Genomic DNA, 12,356 nt, shown 5'->3' with positions numbered 1-12,356 from the left:
TCACCACTAGGTCTATCTCCTCAGAAGTTTCAGACCACCTTCTAGCGTCAGCAAAGGGCGGGATTCTTCACTGAAACAAACACTGCTGATGCATCTGGTCTAGCACAGTTGGCGAAGACAGCTGTGAGCTGAGAATCTGCACGAGACGAAAAACAGAAAACAGGTCAGACCATTTTAAAAATCAATATATATGTGTTGTAATCGTAGAAACAGTTATTTCATATAAATTGTAAAATATATATATATTTTTTTTTTTTTTTTTTTTTTTGTAGCGGCAGAGTTCTCTACTTTAATAGGACTGTTCTGATTGTTTGTTAATTCAGCATATTGTATTATAAACAAAATATATCTTTTTTATCTGCTTTTGGGGATAGGAATCTTCTGTAAAAAAGAGTGTAAAAACTGCTATAGCCTTTAATTTCCATATCTTTCCTCCTAAAGTTTTTTTTTCCCCTCCTAATGATTATTTATTGATTTTTTACTGCATGCAAAGTTTCACAAATATGTCTTTTTCAGATTGTAGGTGTGGAATGTGAAGCTCAGTGGATATGGAATATCGCTCAGCTCTTTTACTGCGTGGCAGATGCAGTGAGGGAGCCATTTAGATGAATGTGGAAATATGAGTGTTAGGATTTTTTTTTTTTTTTTTTTTTCTATTGATGAACAAGAACTCAGCAAGAACGTTTAATGGCAACCAGATGTGCTGAAGGAACGTGGGAAAGTTTTAGGCCTTGTTGGAAACTGCTGCAGGAACAATTCTTGAACCTGTTCCTAAAGTTATTATTATTATTATTATTATTATTATTTTTGTAGCGGCAGAGTTCTCTTCTTTAATAGGACTGTTCTGGTTGTTTGTTAATTCAGCATATTGTATTATAAACAAAACATCTCGTTTGCTTTTGGGGATAGGAATCTTCTGTAAAAAAGAGTGTAAAAACTGCTATAGCCTATAATTTCCATATCTTTCCTCCAAAAGTTTTTCCCCCCTCCTAATTATAATTATTTTTATTTTTTTTACTGCATGCAAAGTTTCACAAATATGTCTTTTTCAGATTGTAGGTGTGGAATGTGAAGCTCAGCCCAGTGGATATGGAGTAACGCTCAGCTCTTTTACTGCGTGGCAGATGCATGAGGGAGCCATTTAGATGAATGTGAAAATATTAGTGTTTTTTTTTTTTTTTTTTCATTGATGAACACGAACTCAGCAAGAAAGTTTAATGGCAACCAGATGTGCTGAAGGAACGTGGGAAAGTTTTAGGCCTTGTTGGAAACTGCTGTAGGAACAATTCTTGAACCTGTTCCAAAAGTTAAAAGTTTTATGCAAAGGATGGGGTGTTAACTTATATTTTCCGTTTTATTGCAAATGTTTGTGGATCATATATCATAAATCATATAGATCATAAAAAATGAATTTAGACCAAACAATTTTAGGAATAAAGAAATATTATTTTGAATGGATCTATATAGTATTAAGTAGATGATATTTACTGTATTATTATTGTTCGGTCATTCTGTTTGATAACACAAATCAGTTTATCTATAAAAATATATATATATATATATTAAGAGGATGGTGTCAAGAATTTTTTTATTTTATTTTTTTCAGATGATAAGCAACAAGATCTGCAGGTTTTTCATCTGTCACAAAACATGGAGTTGCCATCACTGATTCACAGCTTCTATCTTTGTATTTATCAGGATGAAGAAGGTAGTCCTGCTGTTTGGTTTATGGAGTCTTCTCTCCCTCTCACATGCTCAGTTGGTAAGTACTTCATGAGTCCTCAGATGCTTTCTCTTCTTATGTCATTCCACTCTCTGTAACTGTCCAATCCTGCTACAGACAGATAGAGCGGAGCCTGAAGGTGAGGAAGAGGTGGTTGACCTTTTTACCACACCACGCACCAAGCTGGCTGCTGCAACCTCTGATTTTGGCTACAACCTGTTCCGTCAGCTGGCAGCACGTGACCCCAAGGCCAGTGTCTTCCTGTCCCCCATGAGTATCTCTGCAGCATTCACGCAGCTTTCAATGGGTGAGACTCTGCTCCACTATGGAAGGTTATGATTTTCTTGCTGCAGGGCCAATCACCCAATTTTTAAGGCTTGAGTTCAGCAATCTTAAATTTGGTATTATCTGTCATAGGGGCATCTGAACGGGCAGAGAAACAGATTTACAGGGCTCTCCGCTATCACACCCTGCAAGACAGTCAGCTCCATGACACGCTGAGAGACCTTCTCTCCTCACTCAGGGCATCTGCCAAGGGCTTCAAGTCAGCAGAACGGATCCTTTTGGCTAGAAGTGGGTGTTTGTCATTTTGAAATGAGTGTATTTGCGTGTGTTCAAGAGTACGACAGCATTTTGGTGCCACGTAATCAAAAAATAAATAAAAATAAAAAAAATCGAAGATTACGAGAATAAAGTCATAATATTTTGAGAACAAAGTTAAAATTACACAAATAAAGCAATATGGAAATAATATTGTAGCGATACAAGATTAAAGTCATGATATTTTGAAAATTAAGTCATAGCATTGTGAGATTGAAGTTGTAATATTTTGAGAATATAGTCAAACTTATTAGATCAAAGTCATAGAAATACAAGAATTGTATTCATGTAAGTCTTAGCAATATGAAATTAAAGTTGTAATATTTTGAGAATAAAGAAAAAATCATAAAAAGTCAAACCAGTGTTAGATTCAAGTCAAAATTACGAGAACAAAGTTGTACCAATACGAGAATAAAGTATTTAATTTATTTATTAGGGACTTTATTCTCATAATTTTAACTCTATTCTCAAAAAATTATGACTTTACTCTTGTAATCTTTTTTTTTTTTTTATGTGACCCTAAAGTGCTGTTGTACAAGTGATAGAGAGAAGAGCTGTACATGTGTTCTTTCATCCCTGTGTGTTTCAGATCTCCGTCTCAGGCTGGAATACCTCAACAGTGTAGAGAAGCAATATGGGGTCCGGCCTCAAACTCTTGGCGGTGGAGCGCGGGACCTCAAGACTGTTAATGATTGGTTTAAACAGCAGACTGGTGGAAAAGTGGAACAAGTTGTTCCTTCCCCTCTTTCTCGTAAAACAGCTTTGCTGCCTGTGGGAGCAGCCTCCTTCAAAGGTAAATGGACTCTTGATTCTTTCTCCTGCTATTTTATATGTCTCATAGAGTATGTACTTTAACAGAGACAGTATATAGGGGAAGGAGATGGACCACTCATAGCAAAATGAATGTGAGCATGAAAATGTGCAATGCATATTAACTTGGCCAACCTGAAAAAAATAAACTTTTTTAATTGAGAGCTATTGGTTTATTGTGACATTGCTGTGACATTTAAAATGTTATTGAAAATTAATCTTCATTAAGTGTTTGAGATTGATGTCTTTCTCCTAGCAGTAATATGAGTCCTTTTTATTGACTCTTTTTTGCAGGTAAATGGATAACTAGGTTCAGCAAAGCTAATAAGATGGAGAACTTCCAAAGAGATGGAGAAGCGCCAACTCTCATTCCCATGATGGAGCAGGAGAATTACCCAGTGAAGATGGGTATTGACCCTGACCTTGGCTGCACGGTATCAGTACCTGTTGTATTATGCATGTACTATTTGTCAGTTATCATTTATTATTGGTGCTCTATTATTAATTATGGATTTTATTATTATCAATGTTAATTTTTTTTTTTTATTATTTTTTTTTTTACTGCCTAATATTTTTGTGAAAAACATGATATATTTTTTTTCTTGGGTGAATAGAGTAGTTTATTTGAAATATAAATCTTTTGTAACATTAATAAATGTGTTTACTATCACTTTTGATCAATTTATTGTGCCCTTACTGAATAAAAGTATTTTTTTCTACAAAAAATAACCTAAACCTTAACCTAAACTTTTAAATGGTAATATATCATGGTTTCCGCAAAAATATTAAGTAGCTCTATCTCTCCCTCTCTCTCTCTCTCTCTCTCTCTCTCTCTCTCTCTCTCTCTCTCTCTCTCTCTATATATATATATATATAGTGTGTATGTATGTATGTATGTATGTGTAATGTATAATAATAACGAATATGTAATATATAATATAATACATAATGAAAGGTAGATGTAGACCAGTACCAATACAATAAGGTTTCCATACATTCCATACAACTGCACACAAACATCACACAATTGTTTTGTGAACATGTGGAAATATGAAAATGATTGTACTGCTGCTAGGGTTGAAGGCAGTATTTTTGGTGGATAACAAGTTAAAAATTGGACTGTTCCTCACAATAAGCTATTGTATGACTTCAGAAGACTTGGAATACAGAGCACAAATAATAGTAACTTTGATAATATCTATTTATAAAGTTCTGTCATGAAACTCTAGATGGCGCAGGCTGATGGGTCCTTAACTCAATCTGCTTGCAATCACATCATTCTCTATAGGGCACAGCTGATTGGTTCCTGCTGTATCAGTAGCCAATGGGCTTGCTGCTCTACCTTCAAATACTGGTCAGCATTTTCTGTAGCAGTTGCAGCGTGCTTTCAGAAATCCTCTGAATTTCATCATCTAAGATAAGTGAACGGTCTTTCTTATGCTATATCGCCATGCATATTGCGTGGTCTGCTTTATTAATTCCTTATGAAGTAACCATACACAAGGTGTAAAATCATCTATCATTTTAACAGTCGCGTTTTAATGCTTAGAGTGAATTTCTTAGCAAATAAGCAGCTGTCAAAGTATTGCTGGCATGTGAACTTGTAAAGTGAAATACAGCAGCAGCATGTATAGCAAATTCAAATAGCAATGTTAGCAAATATGTAAGCTACTGGGGTCAGGGGCATAGTGAGGGCCCAAAAATGTATTTTGCCTATGTCACAATATGAGGTAAATCCGGCCCTAATCATGAGTAATGCCCTCATGTTCATTCATTCATTGATCTAATGGCATATTCATTATTACTAATAATGCCAATCTAATCTGCAGAATTGAGTGTTTTATAGCACTAGTAAATGAATGGTTGTCACAAGCGGTTGCCAGTAATGTGAGGAAAGGATCTGGGTGCAGCAGAAAACAGTCCTTTTATTCAAACAAATCACTAGAAACAAAATACTTTTCTAATAAACAGGATCAGAACAACCGGTTAAAATCCAACGTAAACTGACAATCAACTGACAGAAACACAGAGCTTAAATACCTAAGCAAACTAATCATAACACCTGAATCAAACAATGAGAAACCAAGGTAACTGAACAGTACATGAAATTGATTGAAAACAAATACACAGAACTGAAATGCACAACCACTTTTGGTGGTAGATCTTCTGGGTGGGGACTGAATCATCACCTTTGTCATCTCCTTTGTTACCTGGGGATTTTCAATGACATACACTTGGCTTGTTTTGTTCAGTATTCATTGTCACCTGCTCAATTGAGGGGTAATTTATGTATGCTAATTTGTACAGCAGCAGTGTGTCTTGTACGTATGTACTGGCAGTAGCAAGTCAGAAGCAGCGATTTAAAAAAAGAAAAAAACAGAAAAAAACCCTGCCTGCATCTGCTGTATAACTCCTTTTGTGTTCCATTGATTTAAGTCATGCAACATATATGAAAGCACATAATGTCAGAATTGGAAATGGAGTGTCTATTTTTTGTGGAATACGGCAGTATTTATAATATTATGATGATTATCCCTGTACATTACTTTTCAAAATTCAAATGTAATCTTTTATTTTAGTAACTTCCCCTCCCTCTTGCAACTACCTCTCTTCTCTTGACTTGTTTGCCGGCAAAAGTGTGGGACAACATGTTTCTCACATGAGATCTCAGCAATAGCAATACTCTATTTTTTTCTTGGTCGATAAGTCAACTAACTAGCTAACCCAATCAGAAATATACACATCCCAGGCCCCTCCCCCCCAAAAAGTCACTGTTTGGATTTAAATAGGCAAATGCTTAAGAGTCTATGATTGGATCATTATTGCAGTGATTATCCTGTTTCTAGCATTGTATGTGTGGGAACAGTTCTTTTATCCCTAATTGATGGAGTACGTAGCTTTTCTTTTCTTAAACAAGCATGTAGCAAGACACATCATGGCCATATTCCAGATTGACAAAGCCTAGATACATCAGGCTCAAACTGTGAAAGAATGGTTGGTAGGGAGCATGATAACACAGTCTCACCCCAAAACGTCACGTACTGACGGGTCTTGACCATACGGCAACATACGACGAAAAGGGTACCCCTAAACGTCCATATGTGACGATTCGGGTTATGGGTAGGTTTAGGTATGCGTTAGGGTACCGCTAGGAGGCGCTGCTGGTGCGCTTATGTCTTCGTCTCATATGGACGTTTTAGGGGTACCCTTTTCGTCGTATGTTGCCGTATGGTCAAGACCCGTCAGTACATGACGTTTTGGGGTGAGACCGGGCTGAGCATGAAGAATAATTTTCACACATGAATCGGCACCTCTGAGTCCAGACCTTAAAATCATTAAAAGTCTTTGGGATGTGCTGGAGAAGACTTTACAGAGTGCTTGACTCTTGCATTATCAATACAAGATCTTGACCAAAAATTTATGAAAATAACGTCACAACTTTTATTTCCATCAAGAGGTGCATACATTTTTGGTCAAGATCTTGTTAGGGTTAAAATGTCTCCAAAAATATAACATGCTATAAACATAATTCACAGTAATAATGATCCTGTTAAGTATTTGCCTATTTTAAATCCAAAAAACGACTTTTATTTTTATTTTATTTTTTTTGGCAAGTAAGTGTATGTCACAATTGATACTTTGCACGTGACGTCACAAGTACTGGCTGGCGGGCAAGAACGTCGTTCTCCAGCAACGAAACCCAGTAAACTAATCAAGGGTCGCCAGTTTTACTATACAAAAGTTGGTGTTTTGAGGTGTAAACAACATGCCAGATAGTTGTTGTGCGATTGGATGCACTAACCGCAGATGAGATAAGCAACCTTCACAGTATACACACGTCTGTGCAAATTACCATCAAAGGTAATTTCAACATTTGTTTGAATACAATGGGTGTATGATCATGTAATTAATCGTGTCTTTAAGTTACTGTAGTTTCGTCAATCAACACCACCAGTATTCACCAGCTGGTTCGGCGAGTCATCTGTTTGTGTTATGAGTCTAAGCTAGACTAACTGTACGTTCACACCGCCGCCGGCGAGAGCGGCAAAATTCATTGAAAATGAATGATTTCCGGGCACTTTGACGCTCTCGCCGGTGGCGGTGTGAACGTACAGTAACAGCTGTCGTCTTTTGCTAACAATAACAGAAGTGTGTGATAGGTTGTTTTGAGGTTTGCGATATCTATGATTTTCAATGAGAACCAGAGATGACCCAACAGTAGAGCTAGATTATTTATGGAGGAATTATTACTGCTCGATTATCTTAAAAAAACTTGTCTGCTTTACACAATTTAGCTACCTTGGAGTTAATCCTAGTCCATAGTTATGCAGCTAGCTCGCTAACAGACTTGATAGCTACTAGAAAGTCCTGGAACTACAGGACTCAACGTTGAAAATACCCGTTTGTTGCCCGCCAGGTATCCGTGGTAGTCACGTGACTGCAAAGTATCAATTGGGAAGAAAAGACTATCAAAACTTCTGTTTCATGCCAACTGTGAAGGTGCACTCAGTAAGTTTTTGTCAAGTCATCATGAAAAAAAAAAAGAAGGTCATCATGGAATTACACTGACACCCAGTGGTGTGGAGGCAGCACCATGCAAATGTTTTCAGTTACCAATGCAACTGTAGAAATGTGCAGACAATTTTTCTCATTTTGAATTATATATTGGCTATGTATGTAGGTGTTACCTTTTTAATTATAAACAGCAGTACATACTCTTAATGAGTTAAATTGGCTGATACCTTTGCCTATTTGTAAGCCTAACGAAGGTCAGTTGACCTAAACATAGTAATGATGCAAGTTTGAGTAGTACTGTATGTGGGATCTATACTTTTTTATTTATTTGCTATGTGCTCATCTCATACAGATAGCCCAGGTTCCTATGGAGGATGGAGTGAGCATGTATTTCTTCTTGCCTGATGAGGTGACTCAGAATCTGACTCTAGTAGAGGAAGCACTTACAGCTGAATTTGTCCAGGACCTCTCCAATACCCTCCACGCAGTGCAGGTGCTGCTTACTCTTCCTGTTATCAAACTCAGCTATAGGACAGACCTGCTGCCTTCCCTCTCTGACCTGGGTGAGAGACAACCACCATTCCACTGTTTTTGCTAGCTAATCAGTTTGTTTTTTTATAAAATTGTAAATAGTTTTATAAACTACTGTAAATAGTTACTAATCATTTTCCTTTTTTCAGGTCTGTCTGAATGGTTGGCAGAGACAGACCTTATCAAAATCACCAGTCAGCCAGTCAAGTTAAATGGCGTCCAACATAAGGTTGTCATGGAGACGGCTCCAGAGGGTGCAGAGTATGCCAGCACCACCCCCACTGCCAAAGGCCAATCGCTGGCTCTTACGTATCGCGTGGACCGGCCTTTCGTCTTTCTAGTCAGGGATGAGCCATCAGGGGCACTTCTTTTCATTGGGAAAGTGCTGAACCCAAGTGACTTGAAAAGGGTATAAGAAAGACATACACATACATTCATAAAAAACAAACAAATGAGAGACCAGTGACTTTATATGAGCTAATTTTAGCCCAAATCTATTAACAAGAAATAAATATTTTTCATATCTTCACTTACATGGGCATTTGGAGCAAAAACCATCAATACAAACTCAAACATTAGGGGCTTTCGCACCGGCTAGTTCTAGAAACTTAGTTCTGGGAACTAGTAAAAAGGGTGGTTCCCAGAGAACTAATGGTTCTCTGCTCGACTGAGCCTGAGCTAACATTTTCCTGGTTGTATTCGCACCACCAGTAGGTACTCTGAAGTGACGTAAGCCGCGCTTGTAGTGACTTTTATTTTGACGGCGCTGAGAACGACTGAGCCTGAGCAAAACAGTGCTCGCACTCTCAGGGTGCTTCTCAATTCTTATTTGTGCATCCTCGTTTCCTTTCCTCGCGTCTCAACTCCACCTCCTGTAGGATGAGAGGGAAGGCTGCAAGGAAAAGACCTGAGGACGGAGGGATCGAATTAAAACTTTTTTTATACTTTGGAATACTTGATCACTCGAGCGTCACTTCACCGCGTCATTCAGCAGCACTCAGAGGATCTGCCCTTATGTTGTTGACGTTTGTTTATTTAAGAAATTCATAAATAATAATAAAGCAAGATACCCTGTTGAAATATGTGAGATGTGTGGTTTATATAAACTGCAAAGGTAAAGTATAAATCAAAATTATTGTGACCGATGTGAAGGGGGAGGAGAATTTATACGTGCGTCACGTTTTAGTCGATAAAACTCTTCCGCATAGGATACACCTGTGCATTCTCGCTCATGACTCCTCAGGAAGCCTCCTCACTCCTTGATCCTCGACTCCTCGCTGTGCAATTAGAGAATTGAGTTGTCCTTCAAGATGGCTGTGCTCGATCGGTTTCCGGGTCATAGGATGGAGGACGGAGGAGAGAGGAGACGAGGAGGGATATTGAGAAGCACCCTCTGTCTTTATTAGTTTACTATTTGTCTAACAGTCCTGTCTTTAATACATCATTGGATAGAACGGTTATACAAATAAAGTAGACAGTATATGAAACGGTATTAGCGTATACCGTGTGGTTGATGTTCAGTGTTGCAAGCTGAGCAGAAATACAAAATCATGTTTGGCTTGGTCCCCTCAAAGCTGCGTTGGATTTTCTCCTTAGCGTTAAGGTTAAGCGTTCCATCTATCACTGTTTTTCATGTTCGTGGAAAAAAAATTGCGTGTGCTGGTGTTTCGCGTGCGTTCAGCCAGTGTACATTACAGTTTTTCTCAGTCGCTTTGGTGCATTTCTCACATCACTATTTACATTTGCACAACAGTTAATGCAGTTCTCAAAACAATTAGTACAAACTGCAAAACCTAGTTGATAACCTGCAAAAGCGTGTCACTTGCTCAAAATGGATAGCTCATTCCTCAAAAGCAAGTATTCATGTCAGTGAAAGTGTCAGTGTCATCAAGATGAAAAGTCCTGACACCATTGTTTATGAACAAGATAGTCAAATGGCTTTGTCATGTTTTCATTATGACAGTTTACTCTGTAAATGTTTTACAATGCAAAAAAGTCAGATCTTGGTGACACTACCTGAAAATGCTCAAGACAGCACTACTATTTGCACAGCCATTTGAAAAATACAGTAAAGTTACACATTACTGTATTTAGTGAGGTAACTGAGTACAAGACACTGAATATGTATGTTTCACATTTTTACTGCATTATGCTCTTTGCAATTCTAATTTGTTCACAGCATTGTGCAAAGAAAAAATACACCCTTATTTACAACAAACATAAACTCCCTTTGGGTAGAGCTGTGCACAACTGTGAACAATATTGCAGTACATATTTGAACTGAACATACAACATACATACTACTGTAATCATTCATGCACATCCAGACGTTCCTCATCAGTGAAAGCTGAGATTCACCTGAGAGAAATTGTTCAATTTAGGAGACATTTTCAGGAAAAAACATGATTTAAAAAAATGTGTAAAATTTGCTTGACAGATTTTGACAACTAGTTCAACATTTTTGCATGTAATGACTCAAGCAATGAAATGAGGACTATTAGTTTTATATGGAATGACTATTCAGCATTCACAAGTATAGTTAATTTTGACTGACATGACATAAGCAAATGATAATGTTATAAAACAGCAGAGAGATGTATGAAAGCAATTGATGCATGTCCAAAAGCATTTGCAATTTGTTGGAAGGAATGAGAAACTGCTATGATGTGCACAAATGACTAAATGTTGTGGAGGTTGAACTAACTGTTGTGCAAATGTAAATAGTGATGTGAGAAATGCACCAAAGCGACTGAGAAAAACTGTAACATCACTGGTAGTTTTAGACCCTAAGTTACCACTGTAAAGTAGGAGCTAAATTTGTTCTTCCAAAAGAAATTCCTAGAACTAAAATCGTTCCTAGTTCCTGCGGTGCGAACGTGCCAAAATCTGGGTACTTCCGCCAATAGTTCTAGGAACTATGAAAGGTTTCTCCGGTGCGAAAACCCCTATTATGTGTACAAAGTTCACAGTCAAGCTATAGTTATGATGTTATGGTCCATTTGTGCTTTTCATTAAGGATATTTTATCGATAGACTCAGATGTTCTGGATCTTAGCCATGCAATCTAAATTTGTTTTGACACATAAGGACTGACGCTCATAAATCTGACAAACTTTTCACACGTTAGCAAAAAATCCCTCGGGTATTAACAGCTGCTATGTTGTTTATGACATTGAGTATGCATCTTAAAAGCATCTTTTGTATAACATTTTATTTGTGTGTTCGATACATTATGACTTATGATTTTAATTATCAGTCCCTCAGCAATATTTAAATTAACCTCAAATTAAGTTTTTGACATTCCTATATGTACATTTACTACCAGCAAGATTATTCTCAATGTGTATAGTATGTTGGCTAAAATAAAAAAAAGTAAATAATAATAATAATAATAAACACTTGCAATCAGTATCTTCTTGTCTCTTGAATTTTGTTTATTCAAATGCTTGAACAAGTGAAATGATAGATAGATAGATAGATAGATAGATAGATAGATAGATAGATAGATAGATAGATAGATAGATAGATAGATAGATAGATAGATAGATAGATAGATAGATAGATAGATAGAAAAGTTGCAAACAGTTTCTTTGTAACTATTTGGTTTGAATTGAAATAATCCAGTTCTAAGTTCAGGTTTTTTGTTCATGTGAGCATTCAGACCACTGAAGGAAAGGCCAATGAACTTCAGTGCAGCAGCTGACTGTCACTCCCTGTATTTTCAATGGAGCCACTGCTGGCATGACAACCTTAATACAGATAATCTTCTTCTGGCTTCACACTCAAAAGATGTTGAACTGTGATTTGAATTGGAAAGACTGAAAGAGGAACTTACTGAATTGCAGCCATCACAATTTTTTAAAAGGTTTTCTTAAGGGTTCTACCTTGCATGTCAGCTTCATTTTGAAGACTTAAAAGTTAATTGAAAGACAGTTCAGTAAATAATGACATACAGTATCGATTTCAACAACAGTTGTTAACATTAGTAAACTACATCAGGTAACATGCTAACAATAAAAACATACTTCTAATGCATTTATTAATCCTAGTTAATGTTAATTTCCATATTTTATTAACACATTCAGAGGCTGTTTACACGACACCATTTTCAACTAAAAACGTAAAACTTTTGGAAAGAGTTTTGGTCTGAAAAGGCAAATTTTTAACAATGGGATTCA

The 12,356-nt window shown here is 36.9% G+C and overlaps 1 protein-coding gene across 1 annotated transcript; it reads left to right on the top strand.

Annotated features, from left to right (window-relative positions):
- The first annotated feature begins 24 nt into the window (after positions 1 to 24).
- On the top strand, positions 25 to 11,589 carry serpinf1 (serpin peptidase inhibitor, clade F (alpha-2 antiplasmin, pigment epithelium derived factor), member 1). The gene is made up of 9 exons (XM_079898782.1): positions 25 to 163; positions 1,699 to 1,762; positions 1,841 to 2,030; positions 2,141 to 2,296; positions 2,913 to 3,116; positions 3,428 to 3,567; positions 8,001 to 8,211; positions 8,329 to 9,863; positions 10,934 to 11,589. The coding sequence occupies exons 2-8, from the start codon at positions 1,700 to 1,702 to the stop codon at positions 8,592 to 8,594; spliced, it is 1,230 nt and encodes a 409-aa protein (XP_079754908.1). The 5' UTR covers positions 25 to 163; position 1,699; the 3' UTR covers positions 8,595 to 9,863; positions 10,934 to 11,589.
- Positions 11,590 to 12,356: the final 767 nt, after the last annotated feature.

This window comes from Squalius cephalus, assembly GCF_949319135.1.
Source record: "Squalius cephalus genome assembly, chromosome: 17".
NCBI classification, from domain to species: Eukaryota; Metazoa; Chordata; class Actinopteri; order Cypriniformes; family Leuciscidae; genus Squalius; species Squalius cephalus.
Note: the sequence above shows the minus strand (reverse complement) of the source record. Positions and strands in the feature narration are given on the sequence as shown.